The sequence below is a fragment of the Saimiri boliviensis genome, chromosome 6, assembly GCF_048565385.1.
Source record: "Saimiri boliviensis isolate mSaiBol1 chromosome 6, mSaiBol1.pri, whole genome shotgun sequence".
NCBI lineage: Eukaryota > Metazoa > Chordata > Mammalia > Primates > Cebidae > Saimiri > Saimiri boliviensis.
In genome coordinates this window covers 84,478,759-84,503,464 of record NC_133454.1, presented here as the reverse complement: position 1 = coordinate 84,503,464, position 24,706 = coordinate 84,478,759, and the positions used below count along the sequence as shown (strand labels likewise).

At 36.9% G+C, this 24,706-nt stretch overlaps 1 protein-coding gene across 2 annotated transcripts in view; it reads right to left on the bottom strand.

The window, feature by feature from the left end:
- Positions 1–24,706, bottom strand: part of PDE3B (phosphodiesterase 3B) — a 237,028-nt gene that overhangs the window by 54,141 nt on the left and 158,181 nt on the right. For both annotated transcript variants that reach the window (XM_074401124.1, XM_039471383.2), the window contains exons 8-12: positions 17,346–17,494; positions 16,406–16,543; positions 15,363–15,474; positions 13,141–13,254; positions 2,371–2,570 (exon numbers count right to left, since the gene is read on the bottom strand). In XM_074401124.1, the coding sequence (XP_074257225.1) occupies positions 2,371–2,570; positions 13,141–13,254; positions 15,363–15,474; positions 16,406–16,543; positions 17,346–17,494 (713 nt within the window). The remainder of the gene's footprint in view (positions 1–2,370; positions 2,571–13,140; positions 13,255–15,362; positions 15,475–16,405; positions 16,544–17,345; positions 17,495–24,706) is intronic.

Here is a 24,706-nt window from a genome sequence, read left to right as displayed (position 1 = left end):
GGTCTCAAACTCCTGGGCTCAAGAGATCCTTCTGTCTCAGCCTCCCAAAGCATTGAGATTACAGGTGTAAGCCACAGCACCCAACCGAAGCATCTGGAACAGAGTGATGTAACACACTTAAACAGGGTCACATTCTGGCTATGTGTTGAGAATAGACTGAAGGAGAGCAGAGAACAAGCAATAAGGCTAAGTAAGAGGCTAGACATTTTCACAGGTGAACTCTCTAATCAATCTCCTTTCTATGCTAGCACTTCCTATTGCTTCATCTAATGGAAATTCTTAACAATGAGAAGTTGGAAATAACATGATTACTGATATTATGTTCAGACTTCATGATTGTATTTTGATAAGGACAACAGTTGGGTACCCAACTTGTTTAAGTTGTATTCACATATCATTGTTTTAAATTATCTTCATGTGAGAGAGTTAACTTTGGAATTCACTCATTTGTAACATCCTTGAAAGAGGATATACTTTAAGCAAATGAAAGCAGTAATAAAAACAGAGTGAGCCAGCATGGTAGCTCACGCCTTTAATCCCAGCACTTTGGTAGGCTGGGGCAGATGGATCACCTGAGGTCAGGAAATTTGGGACCAGCCTGGTCAACACAGTGAAACCCCATCTTTACTACAAATACAAAAATTAGCCAGGAATGGTGGTGGGTGCCTGTAATCCCAGCTACTTGGGAGGCTGAAGCAGGAGAATCACTTGACTCCAGGAGGTGGAGGTTGCAGTGAGCTGAGATCGAGCCACTGCACTCCAGTCTGGACAACAGAGCGAGATCCATCTCAAAAATCAAAACAAAACAAACAAACAAAAACAACAGAGAATGGACTAGAACAGTAAATAATTTCTACCCACGTAATTTCTGATTCAGGAGCTTCTCATGCTATCTGAAACAGTATAAAACCTTCCATATGTTACCTCTTTAATCATATCAGAAAACTATTTTTAGTTTCAGAGGAATAAACCTTTATTTGAGGTCATATAGCTAGTAAGTGGGAAATCAGAAATCTAAGATAGGACTTAATCTCAAGTCCAGTGTTTTTTTCACTATGCCACTATTCCTCAGGCCTATGATTCACTAAAGGACTAGGATTTTCAAAGATTGTGACGTGCTAGGTTCTCGAGAGAACGGGCATCTGATTCTTGCAGAATGGTACTGCAAGTAATGTGCCACTTAGAAGGTAGGTTTTTTTTCCCCAAAATAATACTTAGAAAGTGGACAACTACTAATAACTAGATTTAAATTCATCAGAAAGTTACCTGTAGAAATCATGAGGTATTAATAAAGTCTCATCAGAGAAATTCATCACATGGCCGTTTTAATCCATTTACACACATACATATACATACACACACACACACAAACACACACACCCATTATACCCACTTACACATATATATATTCATTGCTCCCTACATTCTTTCCCACCACCCCACATATATGCTCACAATTCAAGAGAATATATCTCCTATATTGAAAAAAGTTAGAGTATATGAAAGAGATTGAGGTAAAAAAAAGTAAAATGGAAAATGGCTACAGAAGATAAGAGGATCAGAGCCAAGGTTTAAACATAGAATGATAAAGTGAAGAAGTGAGATGAATTCAGCAACAATCATTAAATACCTGCTCTTCATAAAGCATGCAATTAGAAACACACAGATGACATTTCAGGAATCCCCAGCATAAACAAATGCAGCTACCACACAAAAATCTTCTTAAACCACAACCACACTAAATTCTACTTAAATCCACGTATTTAGTTCCAATTTTTAATGTTTAAAGCTATTGCAATTACAGTATCCTTTTGTTGGGAACTCTTGCCTCCACATGCAAATTGTGACCTTAAAGGAATTTTATATCTTATCAGTTACAGGAGGTATATACATACCAGAAGAATTTTTGCACACACTAAAAATTCAGGGGTGAGAGATTTAAGGTCTGGTATTAAGGCAAATCTTGAGGGAAAAAAGAGAACAACAAAAAAAGATTAATAGTTCTCAATCATTATAGCTTTCTAGCCACACAATGGGCCTAACCAGGAGGAACAGAAATCTTAAATACAGTCAGAGTTTTGTCAGTTTGATTAAAGACAAAAATACTGACAGTAAGCACTCTAGAATTTCACAAAACAATGAGTTATTTCAAAAACTATTTTCTAGTTGAAGAAGCTGATTTTTCCCCTAATTTTCTAGCACACATCACATTAATGCCATGTGTTATTATCAATTTAATTAAAATGTAGGGTCTTAAAGTCAGATGGAATGACCATATGATTCAATTAAATAATGATTTATAAAGGGATACACAGCATGATTGTAAAATTTTGGAATTACTCTTTAAAGGTGCTGAAAAATATTTCCTACCTGAGGGGCATTTGTAGCCACTAGAAATGCATTTGTCCTCCCTGGGTGATCATAATCATGCATGGCAGCTGCCACATATAGAGCCATCAATTCTAATGCAGGAATGTTTGAAGACAAGCAGCCATAACTCTCATCCGGAATAGAGCAGCTCTTCGAAGAAATATAAGCAATTCGCCCATGGTTAATTCTATCATCAGAATCTGAGGAACAATAAATAGCAAAATAAACCAGCATTAGTACATAAATTCCTCTCAATTTTGCTAAGGAGGGAATTCCCATCAGTAATATGATTACTTATTTATTTGCTAATTTAAGTAAGAATTGAAACATATGGACTTAAAAGAGGATACTATTTCCAACTTAACATGTTAATAGGAATAGTGTTAAATCTGATCCTGAAGTTGCTTACTTTACAAGACATGATAGGATTATCCTACCAGTATGATGCTGTCTTACTCAGGCAAATAATAATTTTAAAAATCTCTGGTTTTCTAAATATTTGCTATTGAATGATTAGATAGATATAATGGCCAGGGTATGCATGATATAACAGAAAAAAGCTATGCTAGAGAAAAAGTTTGATGAAACCATTACAAAGATTTAGGAAATTAATATATTACCAAACTAAGCTTCTCAACATAGATGCTTCTCAAATCTCATCCAGAAAGATTAAATTTTATTTGTAGCCCTAACTACAACTCCTTATCTCTTTGTTTTCTTTCATGAAGCTCCATATAATATAATGAAATAAAAAATGATGAAAAATGAAAAGGCATGGAAAACTGCAGAACATCTCAGTCAACATAACTCTATTTTCATCCTCTTGTTAGAAACAACATGTTCACTATCCACACTCTGTTTTCGGTGTCAATATCCTACCACTGATTTCTTCTTTTTTCTATTTTGGTAGCTTTAGCTAGCTAGATGATCATTCTATATTTTTGCAAAAGAAATCTTTAAAAAATATAAGAAGGAAAAAGAAACCATATTTAAAGTAGACATACAAAACCATAGATACCAGGTACAAAGTTTCCTTTGTTGTATTCATCAGTGGAACCTAGAAATAATGCTCTGGCATGTTAAAGTCCAAAAGAATTTTTTAATCCTCATTTGGTTGACTCAAGATACACCATCACAATAATTTTTTTAATGTAATGACTTTAATACACTAGTGACAATTATAAAGATACTTCATTAGTTTCATGCTATTTATAATTTGTACCAAAGTTGAGTTTTGGAATAGCTCACGCTAGAGCATTTTTTTAAATTTATGTTTTTAGAGATGGTGTCTTGCTATGATGTGCAGGTTGGAGTGCAGCAGCTAGCTATTCACAGGTGCAATCTATTGATAGTGCACTACAGTCTCAAATTCTTCACCTCAATTGACCCACCTGCCATCAGTTACCTGAGTAACTTGGACTAGAGGTATGTACCACCATACTGGCTTAGAGCTACTTTTAAAATAATTATTAAAAAATAAACATGAGGCAATTAAATATATAAATAATGATATATGTAAATTACATATCAAATTTCTAATAAGAATTTAAATATCAATACAGAGTGAATAATTTGAATTTTCCTGTGTGATATGCATTCTGGATTTTCCCTCAATTTTAAAATATATTTTTAAAATAAAAAATGGCAATAGATTTCCTTTTAAATTCAATGATTATTTGGAATTGATATATTAGGATTTTAAAACATTACCTTATATATGTTTCACAAAAAAAAAAATAGTATTAAAAAGAACACAGTTGGCAAGGGCAATGAAACACAGCTACTTTGGATCCCATTTATTTACAACATTTCAGAAAATTGTGATTTTTAAAATTTGTCAACACCTTTAAAAGGAGGCCTAAACATCCAGATTGGAAATGAAGATGCAAAACTATCTTTATTCACAAATAGCCTGATCTCATATTTGTAGGAAATCCCAAGAAATCTACTAAAAAACTATTAGAATAAATTTGTTAATCAAGTTAGCAGGAAACAAGATAAACATGCAAAAATCAACTGCTTTATACATACTTAGGAACAAACAAAAAAATGACATTTTTCAGAGAAATAGCAAAAACAATCCTGAAATTCATATGGCACCACAAAAAGACTCCAAGTAGTCAAAGCAATCTTGAGCAAAAAGAACAAAGCTGGTGGCATCAGACTACTTGATTTCAAAATCTATTAGAAAGTGATAGATAGTAATCAAAACAGCATGGGTCAGGCACGGTGGCTCATGCCTGTAATCCCACCACTTTGAGAGTGAGGCAGATGGATTGCATGAGCTCACAAGTTCAAGATCAGCCTGAGAAACATGGTGAAACCCCATCTATATAAAAAATACACATAAAAAAATTAGCTAGGCATGATGGCATGCACCAGTAGTCTCAGTTACTCAGGAGGCTGAGGTGGGAGGATGGCTTGGGCCCAGGAAGCAGAGGCTGCAGTGAGCTGAGATCACACCACTGCACTCCAGCCTGGGTAACAAAGCCAGACTGTCTCAAAAACAAACAAACAGACAAACAAAAAAACCAGCATGGTATCAGCACAAAAACAAGTATTTAGACCAATGGAAGAGAATACCACATACTGGTCATTAGTTCAAAGAACAAATCACATCTTGTGGGATAGTACTCTAGCTCCACAAAATATTTACACCTGGCAGGGGCCTCATCTTAGTCTTAAAGATGTCATTCTACCATTCTCTCAGGCCTGATGTAGACTGATAAGGTTCATGGAAAGACTAGCAAACTCTGTAGGCATAAGCCCATTGCCACAATTTTTGGAAAAATTAGTTTCTTGATCAGATGCAATATTACCTATAATAACCTGATGGTAAATGACATTAAGTAAGTTCAAGGATGGTGATGGTGAAGCACTGTAGACAATGAAGGTAAATCCACATCCAGAATAAGTGAGAACAAAAGCTATCTCTTCCATAAAGGAAAGGGTCCAATGTAATCAACCTATCACCAATCAATTGGCTGAATGTTCCCTCAGGGAATGGTGCCATATTAAGGGCTCACCATTGGTCTCTCTTACTGGAAAGCAAGGCAATCAGCAGAGGCCTGAAGCCAGGTAAGCTGCAGTGAGAAGTCCATGGTATTTAGCCCATACATAGTATCTCTATTCTTGCTGTCTTAAGGATATGGTTTGACTGTGTCCCCACCCAAAATTTCATCTTCAGTTGTAACCCTATAATCCCAACAAGTCAAGGCTGGGATTAAGGGTAGAGGTAACTGGATCATGGGGGTGGTTTCCCCCATTCGGTTCTTGTGATAATGAGTCTCACAAGATCTGATGGTTTTATAAGCACCTGGCATTTCACCTGCTTGCACTTTTCCTTCCTGCCATCCTCTGAAAAGGTGCTTTACTTCCCCTTCACCTTTAGCCATGATTGTAAATTTCCTGAGACCTCTCCAGCCAAGCCTCCTATACAGCCTGTGGAACTTCGAGTCAGTTAAACCTCTTTCCTTCATAAATTACTCAGTCTCATGTATTTCTTTATAGCATTATGAGAATGGACTAATACACTTAGCTATTGTGTGCATAAGCCCATGGAATAAGAACTGGAGTAGATAAGGAACGAGACTGACAGCTATAAGAGAAAAGAGATCATTTTGTCCACCTGATCAACAAGAGCCTTCTTTACAGTGAATGGCCTTTGGTAAGTATTATATATTAGTCAGCATTATTCAGAGAAACATAAACAATAGGATGTGTGTACGTATAGAGAGACAGATTTATTTTAAGGAACTTGCTGATGAAATTAAGGAAGTTAGCAAGTCCAAAATCTACAGGGTTGGCTGGCAAGCTGAAGACCCCAGGAAGAGCTGATATTGCAGTTCAAGTCTGAAGGCTGTCTACTGGCGGAATTCCTGCTTGCTCAGAGGAGGTCAGTCTTTGTTCTATTAAGGCCTTCCATTGATTGGATGAGGCCCACGAACCTTATGGAGGGTTATTTACTTAACTTAAAGTCCATTAACTTAAATATTAATCTCATCCAAAAAATACCCTGAAGGAAATATTCAAATTAATGTCTGACCAAATATGTGGATACTACTGCCCAGCCAACTTGACATGTAAAATTAAGCATCACAGTGAGGGACTGTGTTAAGGAAAACTGCCTGTGTTTCAAAGGCAGGAATTTCCCAGCGCCATGCCTCCATCCACCTTCCCATCCAGGAACTTTCCCGAAGGGCAAGGGCTAGGTAGAAATTCCAGGTGTGGTCCTTTCTTTTTAAAAAAACAAAAAACAAAAAAACAAAAACAAACAAACAAACAAAAAAAAAAACGCCCTCGAAAAGCTCTGGGAAGAAGGGCCTCTATTCTGAGCCAGACAGCCATATACAGCATCAGAGTCAAAGATCAATCATGCCAGAGGAAGTTTGAAAGAACTCCTCTCATTGGACAAGAGCATGAATGGGCAGGAATAACTTCAAAGTTAAAACTCAACTGCACCTTATCTGTGGATTTCCCTCTCTGGATCCCCTCCCACAACAATGTGAGAGCTGTCTTTCCCTCTCTACCTGTGTGGATATCCCCTTCAGATTCCCCTCCCATGGCAGCGTGGTAGCTCTTCCTCTTTCTCTCTGCCTAATAAATCGCTTTCTGCTAAACTCTTTGGGTCTGTGATATTTATATGAATGGTAAGCTCACTGGGCCACCAGGGCCTTTTCCCCCATTCCTGGGGCAAGTGAGCCCGAGAACATGGGACACCTGGTTACAACAGCAAGCATTCACATGACAAACAAATATCTACCACTCTTAGAAGGCTGGCCATAAACCTCCTTCCAAAAACTCTTTGTCCAATTAAAAACTCCAATTTTTAAATATTTTTCCTTCTAAGTCCCACAGCATCCAAGGAAGCTGTTAGCTACTGACCATAAATCAGTATAGATCCTTTCAACTCGCGGTATCTCTTTCTTGATCAACTGATTCACTGCTTGATTTGCTCACTGGTAGGATTTACCTGCCCCTACCACCTTTCAAAAAACACCCTTGAGTGATCCTATAATGCTTAAGCTATCAACTTTCAGGAGGTATTGGCATATTGGGCAGAACCATTTATAAATCAGAGCAACTCGTCTTTCTCTTTTTCTCAAAAAAAGAAAAAGACCATGAGCAAAGGAGTGCAAGTAGCTTCTAGAAGCTGGAGGAAGTAAGGAAACAAATTCTCCTCTAGAGTATATAGCAGAAAAACAGTTCTGCTGACACCTTGATTTTACACCAGTCAGCTGGTCATAGGGAATTCCCCATGAAGCCATAACTATGGATTAGGGAAGAAGTACTGGTGTATTAGGCATAGGTGTCATAAAAGTCTGAGCTTGTGTTCTGTGCTTTTAGGAGCAACTCAAAACTAATATTGCATATAATTCTTCCCCTTGATGACTGAGAACTACTGCACATAACAAATTTATGAACTGGAGAATTAGGGGGCCCCAAGTTCATTACGGGCAGGTTACATGGTAATCCAGTGCCTGTGGCCAAGTATTTAAATTCTACCAAAGTGCAACAACAATTTAGCCATTTTTACAGAAAGGAAAATAATTCTCTGAGGAAAGCTGTCTGGCTTTGTCTCAAAACTTTATGTATTTACACTGTGATTATCTTGTAGTGGTCTTCTAGGACTTCGCAGGAGATCTCTATCTGCAAAAGACATTTTCTTTTGGAGTCAGATGGAAAAATGGCAGAGTAATTTGCACAAGTAGAAACTGCTTCACATGCTTCTCTTGCTCTGGGTCGCACATAAAATCCACACCCTTACAGTAGTATTTTGGAGCAGTAGTACTCAGAAGTCATGAATTTGCCTTCAGAATCCAAAGAGCCCTTTCTGTAGAGAATTTCAAATATATCTATTATCCCTCAACTCAGGGGAGATATTTCTACATGTCCTAGACTACTGAATCCCTAGTAAACTTCAATGAGATGACAGATATCTGAATTCTTGTGCAATTTTTCTCATTTATCATCTTCTAACACTCTTATGAAGGCATCTAGGATATTTGTTATTTCTTGCTCAGTGGGGCTATTCATCATTATCTCATCAGTGTAATGGATGACCTTGATAACTTATGGGACCAGACTGGATTATAACAGGGAATGAAAGACTTGACATAGCCCAGAACTAAGACAATGGAAGTGTATTGTGATGCCTGCCAGATGTAAACACATGTCTTCTTAGAAATTTTGCTAAGAGTTATGGAGGGAAAAAAAACTCTCCAGATCAGTTGCTCTGTGCCAAATATCAAATATGACTTATTAAAAGAAAAGACCGTATCTGGAACAGCTGTGGCAACTAGAGTAACCACCTGATTACACTGAGAATGTAATTCCCACCATCATTTTCAGGATCTATTTATCCCATGTAAAAACTATATAATTAAATTGAACAGCAATGTGATGGAAATAATCACTCCTGCATCTATTAAGTATTTGACAGTAGCACTGATTTCTGCAACTGATGCAGAAATGTAGTATTGCTTTTGGTTCACTGTTTTGCCAGAATGAGGCAATTCCTGGAGATACCATTTGACCCTTCTTACAATGATGATCCTCTTTCTAAACATCAAGGAATTGATGAAGGGATTCTGCCAGTTGCTGAATCTGTTTATTCAAACTATGCATTCAGAAAATGGGTGTGGTTCAGGTAACTATCATTAAAAGATTAACCTAGGCCAAAGTCTTTTTATTGTCTAAATTTCATAAGCTCCTAACTCTGGCTGGAGGACCAGCATAGTATTTCACTTTCCAGGAATTAATGTTGAAATATATTTTTCAACACTTTGATAAAGGGGGATACTTCTGAGGGATAAAGTTAGGGATGGATAATAAAACTGAAGATGATCACCCCATTGCAATACCTTATCTGTCATTATAAGCTTCCGGATTCATTCCTCTAGAGTACACTAGGAAGTTTCAACAATTCTACTTCATCCAATGCCTATACTTTGGATAACTCATCAGGAAAACTGATAGGCCTTCTGCCAGTTGCTCAAGCTAATATACTGATTCCACAATCTCTGGTAGGTACATCTTCCTTTCTCCCTGGTCTAACACCCTTAAGCCTATTCCCACATATATCCCCCAGGTTTCTACCAATATGAATTGGTAAATTATTCTAGTGTTCAGACTTAGTACTTATTCCCCTAAGATCTGCAGGATTTAAGTTTAATTATAGATCTCAAAGAAATGAGTGCCAGTGGAGTTGGATTTACAAGTGAATTAGTCCTCTAAATCAAGAAACTCAGGTGACATCATTACAGGGTTTTCAGGCAATCAACACTAGGAGAAATGGCTGTTTCCGAGCAGGGAGAATCAGCAGGATTTGGGGGATACAAGGCAATATTTATTGAGATCTATCCAAATAATCTCATTTCAATTCTCAGGATCCTTTATTTCCCATTTGATACCTTAATTCTAACATAAGAAGTCTACTGAGGCCACAAACTCACTTGCATTGTGTTTCAGCCAACTTCAGGGTCAGACATTGGGTTTTATTTTCAGAAGTTATGATTCTATTACTATAAAAAATAAGGGTTTCTTTTAGATCACTCAGAGAAGCTATCTGGTTAACCAACTATTAATTAAAGCCCTAAACTTGTCATTTCTTTTCTGTCAGTTCTCCAGTGCAGTGAAAATAAGCCAGCACATCTCATGGTCCTTGTAGTCTTAGTTTTCATCACAATTTTCCATTGCAATAGTTACCTGGTTTCCCAAAGCTACTTGGTTTCCTTTCTTCTACCGATACTTGACTCCATGACACTATGTATGAGAACTAATAGCACTGCTATTAAAAACTCAGAAGGAAATGTGTAGCATGAGAGAGAAAATATATATTGTCTTAAAGAATACTACACCTAAATCATTGAAAACACACTGGAGATAGAAAAATGGTCATTAAGGGCATTGCCAATGAACGCTCAGAAGGAAATGGGAACACATTACTGGAAACCAGAGGCAAGGGAATCCCTGCTATACAGTAACAGAAAATTTGACTGAATTACATGTTGCAGTTATGCAGAATACAAATGATAAACTTGACATTTAGTTGAGGAAATTTTCCAAGCAAAGTGTTGAAAGTATAGTCTGGTTTCTTACTGCTTACAGTAAAATATAAGAGGAAAAAGAAAGATTAGGGGAGAACCGGTAAGCAAAGAGGAATAAAGACTTGATAATTCGGGAAATTGTCAGCCTATCTAGACCATAAAAGAGACTAAAATTAGGAGAGTCACTGTCAGTTAAGCATGTTCTGCACAGAACACCAAGGTTTGCAGAGCTAGACTGAATTTCACTAGTTCCTTGGAAAGATCAAAAGGTCAAGGTCAAAAAGAAATGTGAAGATGCTATGCTGCTGTCTTTAATGAAAAAGCCAGCTGGGCACAGGGGCTCACGCCTGTAATCCTAGCACTTTGGAAGGCCAAGGTGGGCGGATTGCGTGAGCTCAGGAGTTTGAGGCCAGCCTGGGTAACATTGTGAAACCCAGTCTCTACTAAAATACAAAAAATTAGCCAGGCATGGCGGCATGCTCCTGTAGTCCCAGCTACTTGGAAGGCTGGGGCAGGAGAATTGCTTGAACCCACTCGAGAGATCAAGCCACTGCACTCCAGCCTGGGCAACAGAGCAAGATACTGTCTCCAAAAAAAAAAAAAACATGAGCCAAGGAGTGCAAGTGGCTTCTAGAAGCTGGAGGAGGTAAGGAAACAAATTCTCCTCTAGAGCATATAGGAAAAAAACAGTTCTGCTGACACCTTGATTTTACTCCAGTAAAGCCTTTTTTTTGGACTTCTGACTTCCAGAACTGTAAGATAATAAAGTTGCGTTGTTTTCGGTTACTAAATTTCTGGTAGCTTATTATAGCAGCAGTAGGAAACTAATACAGACTTTTGGTTCCTAGAAGTGAAGTACTGACATAACAAACATCTAAAAATGTGGGAGTGGCTTTGTAATTGGACAATAGAGAAGCTGAAAGAATTTGAAGAGCATTACAGAAACCAGTGAATAACGCCAACCAACATATTGAAAAGGTTCACTAAACACCAGGCAAAATTAATACCAAAAAATTACATGAGTACATCATAGTTAAAATGCTAAAAACCAATAGGAAAGAGAAAAATGAACATATTATATTTATATATTATAAATATATTTCTCAATATGACCTAAGTCTGACTTGTTAACAGAAACTATGAAAGTCATAAGATTGGCTGTGTGCGGTGGCTCATTCCTGTAATCCCAGCACTTTGGGAGGCCGAGGTGGGCAGCTCACTTGAGGTCGGGAGTTCAAGACTACCCTGACCAACATGGAGAAATCCCATCTCTAAAAAAAATACAAAATTAGCTGGGAATGGTGACACATGCCTGTAATCCCAGCTAGTTGAGAGGCTGAGGCAAGAGAATAGCTTGAACCCGGGAGGCAGAGGATGCAGTAAGCTGAGATGACACTATTGCACTCTAGCCTAGAGAACAAGAGTGAAACTCTGTCTCAAAAAAAAAAAAAAAAGTCATAAGATTATGGAGTAATACCTTCAAACATGCTAAAATATAAATAATACCTTCAAACATGCTAAAATATAAATAATACCTTCAAACATGCTAAAATATAAATAATACCTTCAAACATGCTAAAATATAAATATATTCTTCAAAGACAAAATGACATCTACAACAAAAATGTTGAAGAGAATTATCTCTAATAAAAACACAGAACTGCTGGAAGGAATGAAGGACACTAGAAAGAGTAAATACAGATGGCAGATGAAAATGAACCAGTGACATTAAGCAAATCCATTAAACAAATAATGCATACTTTAGACTCAACTACCCAAATGTAAAAAGTAATATCAGTGGCTGAGTCTATGACATTTACACTGATTAGTATGGTAATATTATTTCTCAAGTATTGGTAACCAAGCAAATTCTGTCTTGACATATGTCAGTGCAGTGGCATAATCATGGCTCACTGCAGCCTCAAACTCCTGGGTTCAAGAGATCTTTGACCTCAACCTTCTGAATAGCTGGGACAGGTTTGTGCCACCACACCCAGCTAATTTTTTTTTTAATTTTTTGTAGAGATGGGGTCTTGCCTAGGCTAGTTTCAAACTCCTGGCTTCAAGCGATTCTCTTGCCTAAATCTGTAAAAGTACTGGGATTACAGGCATAAATCATCTGCTTGACCCCTTTTAGTAAGCTAGAATAAGAGAACTATAAATGTTATGATTCATTATATTTTTTAAAACTATTACATTTATGATAAGGAATAGCATTAACTTTTTTGGAAGCAAAATATGTTTAAAAGTTTTTAATCTCATCATTTAAATACTTTTCAAGGCTTTTAAACATGTTCTCTTTGGTTTGAGAATGTTATACACTTTAAATATATGTGATGCACTTGAAACCAAAAAAAAAAAAGGATTTTTTTTTTAATAAAAAGCAAAGGAATAATTATCATAATATTCAGGATAGTAGCTGCCTCAGTGAGGAAAACAATAGAATGGGGCAAAGAAGGAAGCATGATAGATCCAGCAGTACTGAATATTAATCTACCTCTTAAGATAGGTATCAGGTTTAAAAATGTTCATGTCATTATTATGCATCAAAACTTACACAGTAGAACTTGGGGATAAGTGGTTAAAAAAAACTTACACAGTCCTTCATATATACTAAAAGTTTACCTAATGAAACATTTACAAGAACAGAGGTAATGAAATGAGAAAGCTTGACTTATTATTCCTAATCAAAAAATTAACAGATATTTGTAGAAGGAAGTACCTGTTTCATTTCCTGTTCCACAAGCATTGTGGATCTGCTGTAAGCCAGGAATTGGCCGTGTTGTCAGATACCAAACTGCATGTAGGACATCTGTGGCATGTATACGATTGTGATCTAAAGTCACCAAAATGTTTTTCTGTTAGGTTTGACATATAACATTTAAAAAGTACAAGAATTTCCTAGTCATAGTATATCTTCGTAAAAAATCTGTGACAATAATTCCCCACAATTGAATTTTATTTCACCTAAACTCTCTTGAGGTGTTAAAAAAAATTCTCTTTTAAAAACTTTCTGGTATGCTACAAAAACAGAGTAAAGGGGCCAAAGAAAAGACAGGATAACCAAAGAGTATTGAATGGCATTGGAAAATGTTCTTAAGGTTGCTATTTTGTGGCTTTCAAGAATATCATATAAGTGTCCAGATTACAGAAACTCATGTCTGCACACAAAACAGTTTTGTACACAGAACAGTTACAAATTCCGGTCACTTACATTTTGTCCCCCACAAAAAGGGTCAGAAATACTATGTCTCAGGCTTGCTATAGAAATTAAATGCTAAATGACATGTAAAAGCATCCAGCACACTGTCTGACACAATGGATATGGTCAATAAAACATTAATTTACTGAAATTCAACTATGTGAAAAGGCAATGTGGTATAATGTAAAGATTATAGGCTTTAGAAGTCATAAAAACCTAAAACTGAAATCCTACTTTGATATCTAGTTTTATAATCTTGGGAAAGATCCTTCTGAGTTTACTTCTCACCTATAAAAGGTAGGTAATACAACTTTTCCAAAAAAAAGATTAAATAAGATAAACTATGTGAATCTAATGATTGCAGTTAACATAGATATCCAATAAAAATGCAACACTTCAACAATTATTTAATGTATATGTATGCATTAGTAGGTACTATGATACTGTTTTGCCTATAAACATGACATGGTGTCGATCCACTGGGAGCTTAATTATTATTAATAAATCACCACCTTTTACTGACCATTGACTAAGTATCATGAATTCTGATATGTGCTTTATATGAATTATCTTATCTTATGGCTACCTAAGGAGTAGGTACTATTGTTATTCCCATTCACAAATTTTTAAAGTTTAGAAAAGTTAGGTCCAGAGACTATTTTCTTAACTAATATAGCCTAATTGAAGCTGACAGTGAACACTCCTTACCACCTCTTTCTTTCCATTCCATTTCCCTTGAAGTCCATCTTAAAGTAATGCTATATTTCATTTATACATCCAACCACTTTTTAAATGCATAATTTATAAGTGAAAATGACAGTATACATAACTCACCTTACAATTCACTACTTAAAGAATTCATTTCCCAAAAAATTTGTCCACATGGAGGGAAACTGTAGACAATACATGAAGACAGCCCTATCTTTTCCTAATTTGGAATCCAAATTATATTCAAACATAATATCTAATAGCCATTAAATTATTCCATAAATCAGAACACAGTTAAACACTGAAATTATATGATAAATTTTAAACATTTTTAAGTGAATGATTTTCTGAAACTCTTGACTAACGTTTGAAAAGATAAAGTACTCAGACAAATAATATTTAAAATAGATGTATGCTATATAACAACTAGGTGAAAAAGCAGATTATAAATATGTATCAATATTATGATCACCTTTACAAAAAAATACATTTATGTAAGAAGAACTCTTGGAGAATATATACCAAAATGTTAACAGAAAACAGACAAACTGTTAGCAGTAGTCTGTTAAATCTAGGTAGTACAATAAAGATTTTCTTTTTAAATTTCCATTAAAAATTTTTTCAGGCCAGGTATGGTGGCTCATACCTGTAATCCCAGCACTTTGGGAGGCTGAGGCAGATGGATCACCAGAGGTAAGGAGTTTGAGACCAGCCTGGCCAACATGGTGAAACCTCGTCTCTACTAAAAATACAAAAAAGTAGCCAGGTGTGGTGGTGGGCACCTGTAATCCCAGCTACTCGGGAGGCTGAGGCAGGAGAATCACTTGAACCCAGGAGGCGGAGGTTGCAGTGGGCCAAGATTGCGCCATTGTACTCCAGCCTGGGCGATAAGATCAAGACTCCAACTCAAGGAAAAAAAAAATTCAAACATGAAGTTTTAAAAGTGTTTAAGGGACTATCTGAAGAGAAAGATGGCAAAGAGTTTCAAAATCCATATTATTTGAACTTAAATAATAAGATATGTTAATACTTACAAGGAATGTCTCGATAGCCATTTTCTAATGCACGAAAATAGTTCATAAATTGTTGAGTGGGAATTTTAAATATTTCCAATAAACCAGTGTCTTGAAATAAGGTATACATAACCTAAATGTCAATTAAAATAAAGTTGACTTTAAAAATCAGAATTTCTATTTGTGGCTGAGTATGTTTTGTGATTTGTATTTTGGATTATTAATATATGTCTTTAAGTTAATAATTTATTTAAAACTTGCCTACAACTAATTCTTTCCAAAAATTCAGAATGGAAGATATCACCCTAAAGCCCCTGAAAGTTAAAGAAGCCTAACCATACATACTATGTCCCAATTTTTAAATGTTTCCATTCTTCTCCTTAGCTTTTTATTCCTAATTTACTGAAGGTCATGTGAATTCTATTATAGTCTAGTCCTGAGTAGTAAAAAAAAGTCAAAACAATATAACATTTGTCACATTTTTATCCCTAAGGAACTTCAATGAGATAAACTTACATGTCTTTTACAAAATTTACCCGTATGTTTTTGCATTTCATAAATTAAAGTAATTAATGGGAGCAATATTTTGGGAAGGTTAACCTGATGCTGTTATGAGAACCCATCAGATATAACCCTGAGTCTGGGCGGTAAAATGAAAGTGTTTTTCCATGGTTCTAGCGTGAAATGAAGCTTCCGGCCTTGGGTAAAGTAAAGGGAAGGCAAGTGAAAAAAATGAAGCTTACATTTCAGTGGTTAGAACTAGATCATTTTTCTGGTCCTTTTCAACCTCAACATTCAAGAAAATATAAACCTTTATCATTTATTTAGTATAAATTAAATCCCATTAATATGGTCAAATAAACTGTCATATATATAATAACATGATCTACATATTATATATAACTGTTTTATGTATATGTTTGAATTTTTTGCAGAAAATAATTTGATGAACCATGTCATTGTTGAACTAGTGCCTAAACCATTATATGATATTAGATTTTGCTTTTTATAAAGATTTGAGAAAAATTAATTTGTAGTTTAAAAGTAGATATTTGAAAGCAAACCTGACTGAGAATCCTTCCTGATTTCTCTCCCATCTTTTCTACAAGTTCAAAAATTGGAAAATTCCAGTTGCTCATCTTTTCTATTAATAAGTCATACTCTTCTACTAAAATCAGGTCCAGTGATGCCTCCTGTTCAATCTGTACACACAGAAAAACAACAACAACTTTACTTTATCTTTCATAAATAATGCAAAATCCACATTAAAATGAGAACACTTAGGATTAAACATTAAAAAATAGTCAGTACTATTTTCCATTATGGTTAATCTCATACTCTTATCTGTTCTTCTAATTTTTCTTTCTAGAATGCTATCTTCAGACAACTAAAAACATAACTCTTGGGCATAAGACTTATTAATCTTCTTATACCATTTTTATGAATAAAAGTATTGTATTTCCAAATTATCACACAAATCCAAAGTCCATTACTTTCATTTTAGTAGTTACAGGTATCAAAGGGTAAGAGGAAAAAAACCCCATATCCTTATATTGGCATTTATTAACAGAATAATTTTTCAAAAGAAATAGATGTTTCCTTTCCCTAAAAGCCTAAATTTTGAAATTTAAGAATGAAACTCTATTGCTATTATATGTAAATTATCTTCATTGTTTTCAATAACATGCACATATTCTCTATATCTTAACATATGCAAAAGAAAATATCAGAATAGAAAATAATGTATTTTTTTATAAAACTAAGTAAAAGGTGTTCATTTAAAACTGAATGCAGTTTGTTGCTCTAGGGTGATAGAATTAGAACAAATCACTGTATTTTCTGTAACCCAAGCAATATTTCAGTTATAGTAACTTATCAGTAAAAAAAAATAATAATAATAATTCTATTACATTAAAAATCTTGTTCTGGGCAAAAGTAATGAAGCCAGTACTAACAGTATTATATTTCACCTTAACATAATCACATTGAAAGTTTATCTTTTACATTTGTTTGCTGTTCATTCTGTGCCTCTTCTGTTAGCCAATTATCACCTTCCTGAAGTAATTTTCTGCTGTCTTTCTTCTCCGTTTCCTCTTCTTGCTGAGTTTCCATAAGTTTGAATGATGCTTTTGAGAAAATGTTTTCTTCTTCACCTTTCAAAAAATATATATAGTAACATATAGGAGTAAAATGTACCCTATATGTACAGCTTTACATGAAAAATAATTATTAAAAATATTTAGATAAAGTGAACCATAATGGAGTTCAATCTAAATTATTTCATGACATCATTAAGTTGTAACTTGTTGGGCTATTTTGTCTAGATACCTTAAGCTCAGGCAACAAAGACATTTCACGTATTGGACTCACCTTACGTATCTACCCATGGATGCTAAGTGGATATTCTTTATAAAAGGGAGAAAAAGAAAAATTCCCTATCAATAGAAATTTTCTTACCAATTTGATGTAAACAACTTACAACATCTCTTTTAGATATAAAAACTCTAAAATTAAAATTATAAATCAGTAAGATTAAGTAACATGTAAACCTTAAAGCACAATATTATAACTCATAAGTTATTTCTCTATCAATGTAATTAACAACCTTCTTTTCTCAAATGACATAGAAAAGGAGAGCAGTATTGGTAGCTAAATAGTATTCATTCACATGTTAAAAAACATTCATATTCATTCTATTCATAGTACCTTAAACAGGAAACTTACCCAAAACCTATCAAAAGTAGAATAAATAACTTGTGGTATATTTACACAATTGATCACTACAGAGTAAAGAGAATGAATTATAATATGGATGGTAATTAAAAATATAATGTTCAGTGAAGGAATCCAGGCACAAAAGTACATACTCTGTTCACAACCATATGATAAACAAGATCATTATCTCTGGGGCATATGATTGGAAGGGGAATGACAGGTAATTCTGAGGTGTGGGTAATATTTGGTTTCTTTTTTAAAAAACAACTTTTATCTTAGGTTCAGGGGTACATGTGCAGGTTTGTTATGTAGGTAAATTTGTGTCATGGGGTTTGTTGTACAGATTATTTCATCACCCAGGTACTAGGCCTAGTACCCAATTCATATTTTTTCCTGATTCTCCTCCTCCTCCCACTCTCCACCATTGGGTAGGCCCCAGTATCTGTTGCTCTCCTCTTTATGTCCATGTGCTCTCATCATTCAGCTCCCACTTATAAGCGAGAACATGCAGTATTTGGTTTTCTGTTCCTATGTTAGTTTGACTCCAGCTCTATCCATGTCTCTGCAAAAAACATTACCTCGGGGTTTTTTTATAGCTGCATAGTGTTTCATGGTGTATATGTAGCATATTTTCTTTTCTTTGCCTTTTCTTTTAGAAAAATTATAATAATTATTTATTACTTGTTCCACTATGGACACAGATAAAGCCCAAATTACACAGTAAAACAGAATCTGGATTCAAGTCTGAATACTACTATAGAAATGAGTCCTAGCCCCACTGCTTCACTAGCTGTGATGATTTTTTTTTCATTTTATTTGTTATTTTTATGGCTGCATAGTATTCCAGGGTGTATATGTACCATATTTTCTTTATCCAGTCTATCATTGGTGGATATGTAGGTTGATTCCATGTCTTTGCTATTTTGAATAGTGCTGCAATAAACATATACTTGCATGTGTCTTTATACTAGAATGACTTATATTCCTTTGGATATATATCCAGTCATGGGATTGCTGGGTCAGATGGTATTCTGTCTTTGGGTCTTTGAGGAATCACCACACCGTCTATCACAATGACTGAACTAAGTTACACTCCCAACAACAGTGTGTGTTTCTTTTTCTCCCCAACATCACCAGCATCTATTATCTTTTGTCTTTTTGATAGCAGCCATTCTGACAGGTGTTAGATGGTGTTTCACTGTGATTTTGATTTGCATTTATCAGTGATGTCAAGCTGTTTTTCATATGATTGTTGGCCATATGTATGTCTTCTTTTGAAAACTGTCTGTTCATATCCTTTGCCTATTTTTTTATGTTTGTTTTTCTTATAAGTTTAAGTTCCTTATAGGTGCTGAATATTAGACCTTTGTCAGATGCACAGTTTGCAACAATTTTCTCCTTTTCTATAGGTTATTTGTTTACTCTGTTGATAGTTTCTTTTGCTATGCAGAAGCTCTTTAGTATAATTAGATCCCATTTGTCAAATTTTGCTTTTGTTGTGATTGCTTTTGTCATCTTTGTCATGAAATCTTTGCCAGTACCTATATCCAGAACAGTACTGCCTCACTTGTCTTTCAGGGTTTTTATAGTTTTGGGATTTACATTTAAGTCTTTAAAACATCTTTACTTGATTTTCATATATGGTGTAAGGAAGGGATCCATTTTTATCTTCTGCATACGGCTAGCCATTCATCCCATCACCATTTATTGACTAGGGAGTCATTTCCCCATTGCTTGTTTTTGTCAACTTTGTCAAAGATCAAATGGTTGTAGGCATGTGGCCTTGTTTCTGGGCTTTCTGTTCTGTTCCATTGGTCTATGTGTCTGTTTTTGTACCAGTACCATGCTATTTTGGTTACTGTAGTTCTTTAACGTACTTTGAAATCAGGTAATATGATGCCTCCAGCTTTGTTCTTTTTGCTTAGGATTGCCTTGGCTACTTGGGCTCTGTTTTGGTTCCATACAAATTTTAAAATAGCTTTTTCTAGTTTTATGATGAATGTCATTGGTAGTTTGTTAGGAGTAACACGGAATCTATAAATTGCTTTAGGCAGTATGACCATTTTAATGATATTGATTCTTCCTATCCATGAGCATGTCTCTACTCACCTTGGACTCCCTAAAGCCAGAAGGCAACAATAGCTTAGGCTGCAAAACAGCTATGGCAGTCTTTCCCTTCCCCTGGAGCACATTCCAGGAAGACCCGGAACCACTGCCAGCCATAAAACAGTGGCAAGGGTGGTAGGTGACCTCAGTTGGAAGGTCCTTCCTAGTGAGGAGAAGAGCAGTCAGGGACACACATAAAAAAGCAAGCTGGCTGCATTTTTGTAGGATGACTACACTGAAGGCAACAATGGCTAAGGCTGCAAAACAGCAAAGATGATAGCCCACTCCCTCTGGGAGCTCCATCAACACTGTTACCAGTGGTTGTCTAGAGTTCCAAGCCAGTGGTCTTATTCTTTCCTACATTTCAACCTTGGAAAGTCTGATGATTATACATCTTGTGTAGAATCTTGCAGGGGTTGATCTTGTGTAGAATCTTGCAGGGGTTCTCTGTATTTCCTGAGTTTGGGTGTTGTCCTCTCTAGCAAGGTTGGGGAAGTTTTCATGAATGAAATCCTAAAATATGTCTTTCAAGTTGTTTGCTTTCTCCTGTCAGGGATGTCAATGATTTGTAGATTCAGCCTCTTTATGTAATTCCATATTTCTAGAGGTTTTGCTTATTCCTTATCATTCTTTTTTTTTTTTTTTTTTTTTTTTTTTTGAGATGGAGTTTCACTCTTGTTACCCAGGGCTGGAGTGCAATGGCACGATCTCGGCTCACCGCAACCTCCGCCTCCTGGGTTCAGGCAATTCTCCTGCCTCAGCCTCCTGAGTAGCTCGGATTACAGGCACACGCCACCATGCCCAGCTACTTTTTTGTATTTTTAGTAGAGACGGGGTTTCACCACGTTGACCAGGATGGTCTCGATCTCTTGATCTTATGATCCACCCACCTCGGCCTCCCTAAGTGCTGGGATTACAGGCGTGAGCCACGGCGCCCGGCCTTTATCATTCTTTTCTTAAAAAAAATTCTTGCCTGATTATCTTACTTCAGAGGGCCAGTCTTCAAGTTTTGAGATTTCTTCCTCATCTGGGTCTTTTCTGCTAATATTTGCCATCACATCATAAAATGCTCGTGGTGTGTTTTTCAGCTCTATCAGATCAGTTAGATTCTTTTTCATACTGGCCATTTCATCTGTTGGCTCTTGTATCATTTTATTATGATTATTAGTTTTGTTGAATTGGGTTTTGCCATTCTCCTGATCTTGATGATCTTTGCTCCTATCCATATTCTGAATTCTATTTCTGTGATTTCAGCCAACATAGCCTTGTTAATAACTAGTGTGGTTGTTTGGAGGTCATAAGAAATTGTCCATTTCGGTTGCTGGAGTTCTTGCATTGGCTCTTTCTTATCTCTGTAGGTAGCTGTTCCTTTAACTGCTGGGCTGTGTCTAATTGATGTGGTCAGAGAGGGGCAGGGTGTTTGTGCTAGAGACCCAGGTTGGGCAGCCCTGCCCAGTGAGAAGTGAGGACCACGACCTGTGTGGTAAACAGTCTCGCCACTTTTCTGAGGTGGCTACTCTGTGCTGGGGTCTGGACCAGCTAGCCCCTGATCCCCACAGACTGTCCAAAGCCTGAAGAGAGCAAGGCGTAGGGCTGTGAGACAGCAAAGATGGCAATCCACCCCTCCCACTGGGAGCTCTGTCCCAGGGAGTTAAAGAGCTGCTACTGGCTTGATAGCCTGAGGGTGAGGGTAGCTGGAGACCCAGGCCAGGAGGACCTGCCCAGTGAAAAGATATAAGATTGGAAACCCATGTAACAAACAGTCTGACTACTTTTCTGCAGGGCTGCTGCAGTATGTTGGGGGTATACTCCAATCCCTAGTCACCTTGGTTTATCTAGCACCTGAAGGTATCAACAGTGAAGGGTGCAAAATAGCAAACATGGCGGTCCCCCTCTCCCTTTGGGCACTCCATCCCAGGGAGGTTTGAAACTGTTGTTGCCCAGGAAACACCCAGAGAGATGGCTGGACACCACAGCTGGGAAGTCCCAACCAGTGAGGAGGAACAGGATTGAGAACCTGTGTAAAAAAGCAGTCTGGCCACTTTTTTGTAGAGAATTTGTGCTGTACTGGGGGTCTGCTATAGCCCCCATCACTTTGGACTCAACAAACTCCAAAGACAACAATGGTTAAGATTGCAAAACAGCAAAGATAGCAGCTTGCCCCTCCCTCTGGGAACTCAGTTCCAGCAAAGTTAAAACTGTTGCTGGCCAGAAAATACTGACAGTGGTGGTTGTAGACCTTGGTCAGGAGATTCTTCTCAGTGAAAAGAAATGAGATTTGAGACCAAGTGAAAAAGCAGTCTAACTGGTTTCCCATAGAGTTACTGTGCTGTGGTGAGGGACAGCTCCAGTCTCTACTCACCTTGGACTCCCTAGAGCCAGAAGGCAACAATAGCTTAGGCTGCAAAACAGCTATGGCGGCCTGTCCCTTCCCCTGGAGCACATTCCAGGAAGACTCGGAACCACTGCCAGCTGAAAAACAGTGGCGAGAGTGGTAAGTGACCTCAGTTGGAATGTCCTTCCCAGTGAGGAGAAGAGCAGTCAGGGACACCCATAAAAAAGCAAGCTGGCTGCATTTTTGTAGGATGACTACACTGAAGGCAACAATGGCTAAGGCTGCAAAACAGCAAAGATGGTAGCCCACTCCTCCCTGTTGGAGCTCCATCAACACTGCTACCAGTAGCTGGCTAGAGTTCCAAGCCAGTGGTCTTATCCTGTAAGGTGCTATGGACATGGGACCTGAAGACTGTTGCTGCTCAGCCCCCTGAATTCAGCCGCTTCTTAGGGGTCTGTATGGTAGTCTAACCTGCTTTGCTGAGCTGCGGCTCCTTTTGCCTGGAAGCCCAGGTAGCTACGGCTCCTGGGGTTCTGCATGTGCCTGAGAAGCTAGTTTGCCAAAATGCCACATAGCTCTGCATATCAGACTGCATGCCCTGGTGCACTGGATTTATGAAGGAGGTCTCCTGACTCAAGGGTTGCAAAGATCTGAGACAAGTATAGGTCCCCAGGGTTGTTCACTCATTCATGCTTCCCTGGGTGAGGGATGCTCCCTTGGCTCTGTGTCATTCCCAGGTGGGCGGTCATCCTGCCTTGCTTTTCTACATTCTCTGTAGGTTGAGTTGTTTTCTTGATGAATCCCAATGTGTGTATATGGATGTTTCAGTTGAAGGTGCTGTATGTACTCACACCTTCTATTTCTCTCCATGAGAGCAGTGCACACTAGCTGCTTCTAATTGGCCATTTTCGCCTGTCTCCGGTTTTGTTTCTTGATCTGGGTGCTGATTATATTATAGTTACAAGCTATAAACTCATGATCTAAGTACTTTCAAGACAGACTTTTTTACATTTTCAATATGTACAATGTTTTTTTTTTTTTTAAGTAAAAAGAGTTCTTGGCCAGGTACAATGGCTCATACCCATAATCCTAATACTTTGGGAGGCCAAGGCGGGAGGATCACTTGAAGCTAAAAGTTAGAGACTAGCCTGAGCAACAGAGTGAGTTCTCAACTCTACAAAAAAAAAAAAAAAATTTTTTTTAATTAACCAGGCCTGGTGGCCCATGCCTGTAGTCCCAACTATTCAGAAGACTTAGCAGGGAGAATTGCTTGAGCCCAGGAGTTGGAAGCTACAGTGAGCCATGATTGTGCCACTGCATTCTCTAGCCTGGGTGACAGAGTAAGATCCTGTCTCAAAAATAAAAAACAAAAAAATTCTTAAGAGTACTCATTGGAGTTGAGTTTCAGAAAACTACTTTCATATCATAATTTTTGTACTTAATAATGGCAAGCTTTCTCCCTTGTAAAATCTGGGTAATAATACCTATCTTACAAGATGTTATGCATAATAGGTGATTCATAAATGTTACTGCAATCTCAACGTAATACAATGAATATACCAAACAATAATTAATTGATTAGATGATGATCTGGAAATATTATTGTTTAGAAAATACGATTTTTCCAAACAAAAAACATTTAGTTTAAGAAATTAAATTTAGAATATTCAAGTATTCTTGGTTAAGGCAGTAACTACAATGAAACAGCAGTTAATCAAAAATTGCTGACTCGAGGTATATTACATAACTTACTTTTTAATGGTATGGACTCCTAATAACTATTACCTTATAGATAATAATAAAAACAGGTAAGATAAATGTAACATTTCTTTTCTAAAGATGTCCACAACACTATCTCTTCTCCCACACACTTTTCCGAAATGTATTCTTGTCACTCCTCTATCAAGACAGAGCATTTACCAACCCCCTGGAATCTCAACAGCCCTCATGACTGCTCTGATTAACAGAATATGGCAGAAGTGACATTCTGTTCTGAGTTGGGCCATTAACTGGACTGGCAGTTTCCACTTCCTGCTCTCTGAGAATGCTGCCAACAAACCGGAATAAGCCCATGGAGGGGTCATATTTAGATGGACTGGTCAATAGCCAACAGGCACATGAGTAATCCATCTTGGAAATTCAGCCCAATCAAACCTTCAGATAAGTGCTTCTCCAACCAATATCTGAATCTCATGAAAGTCCTCAGATG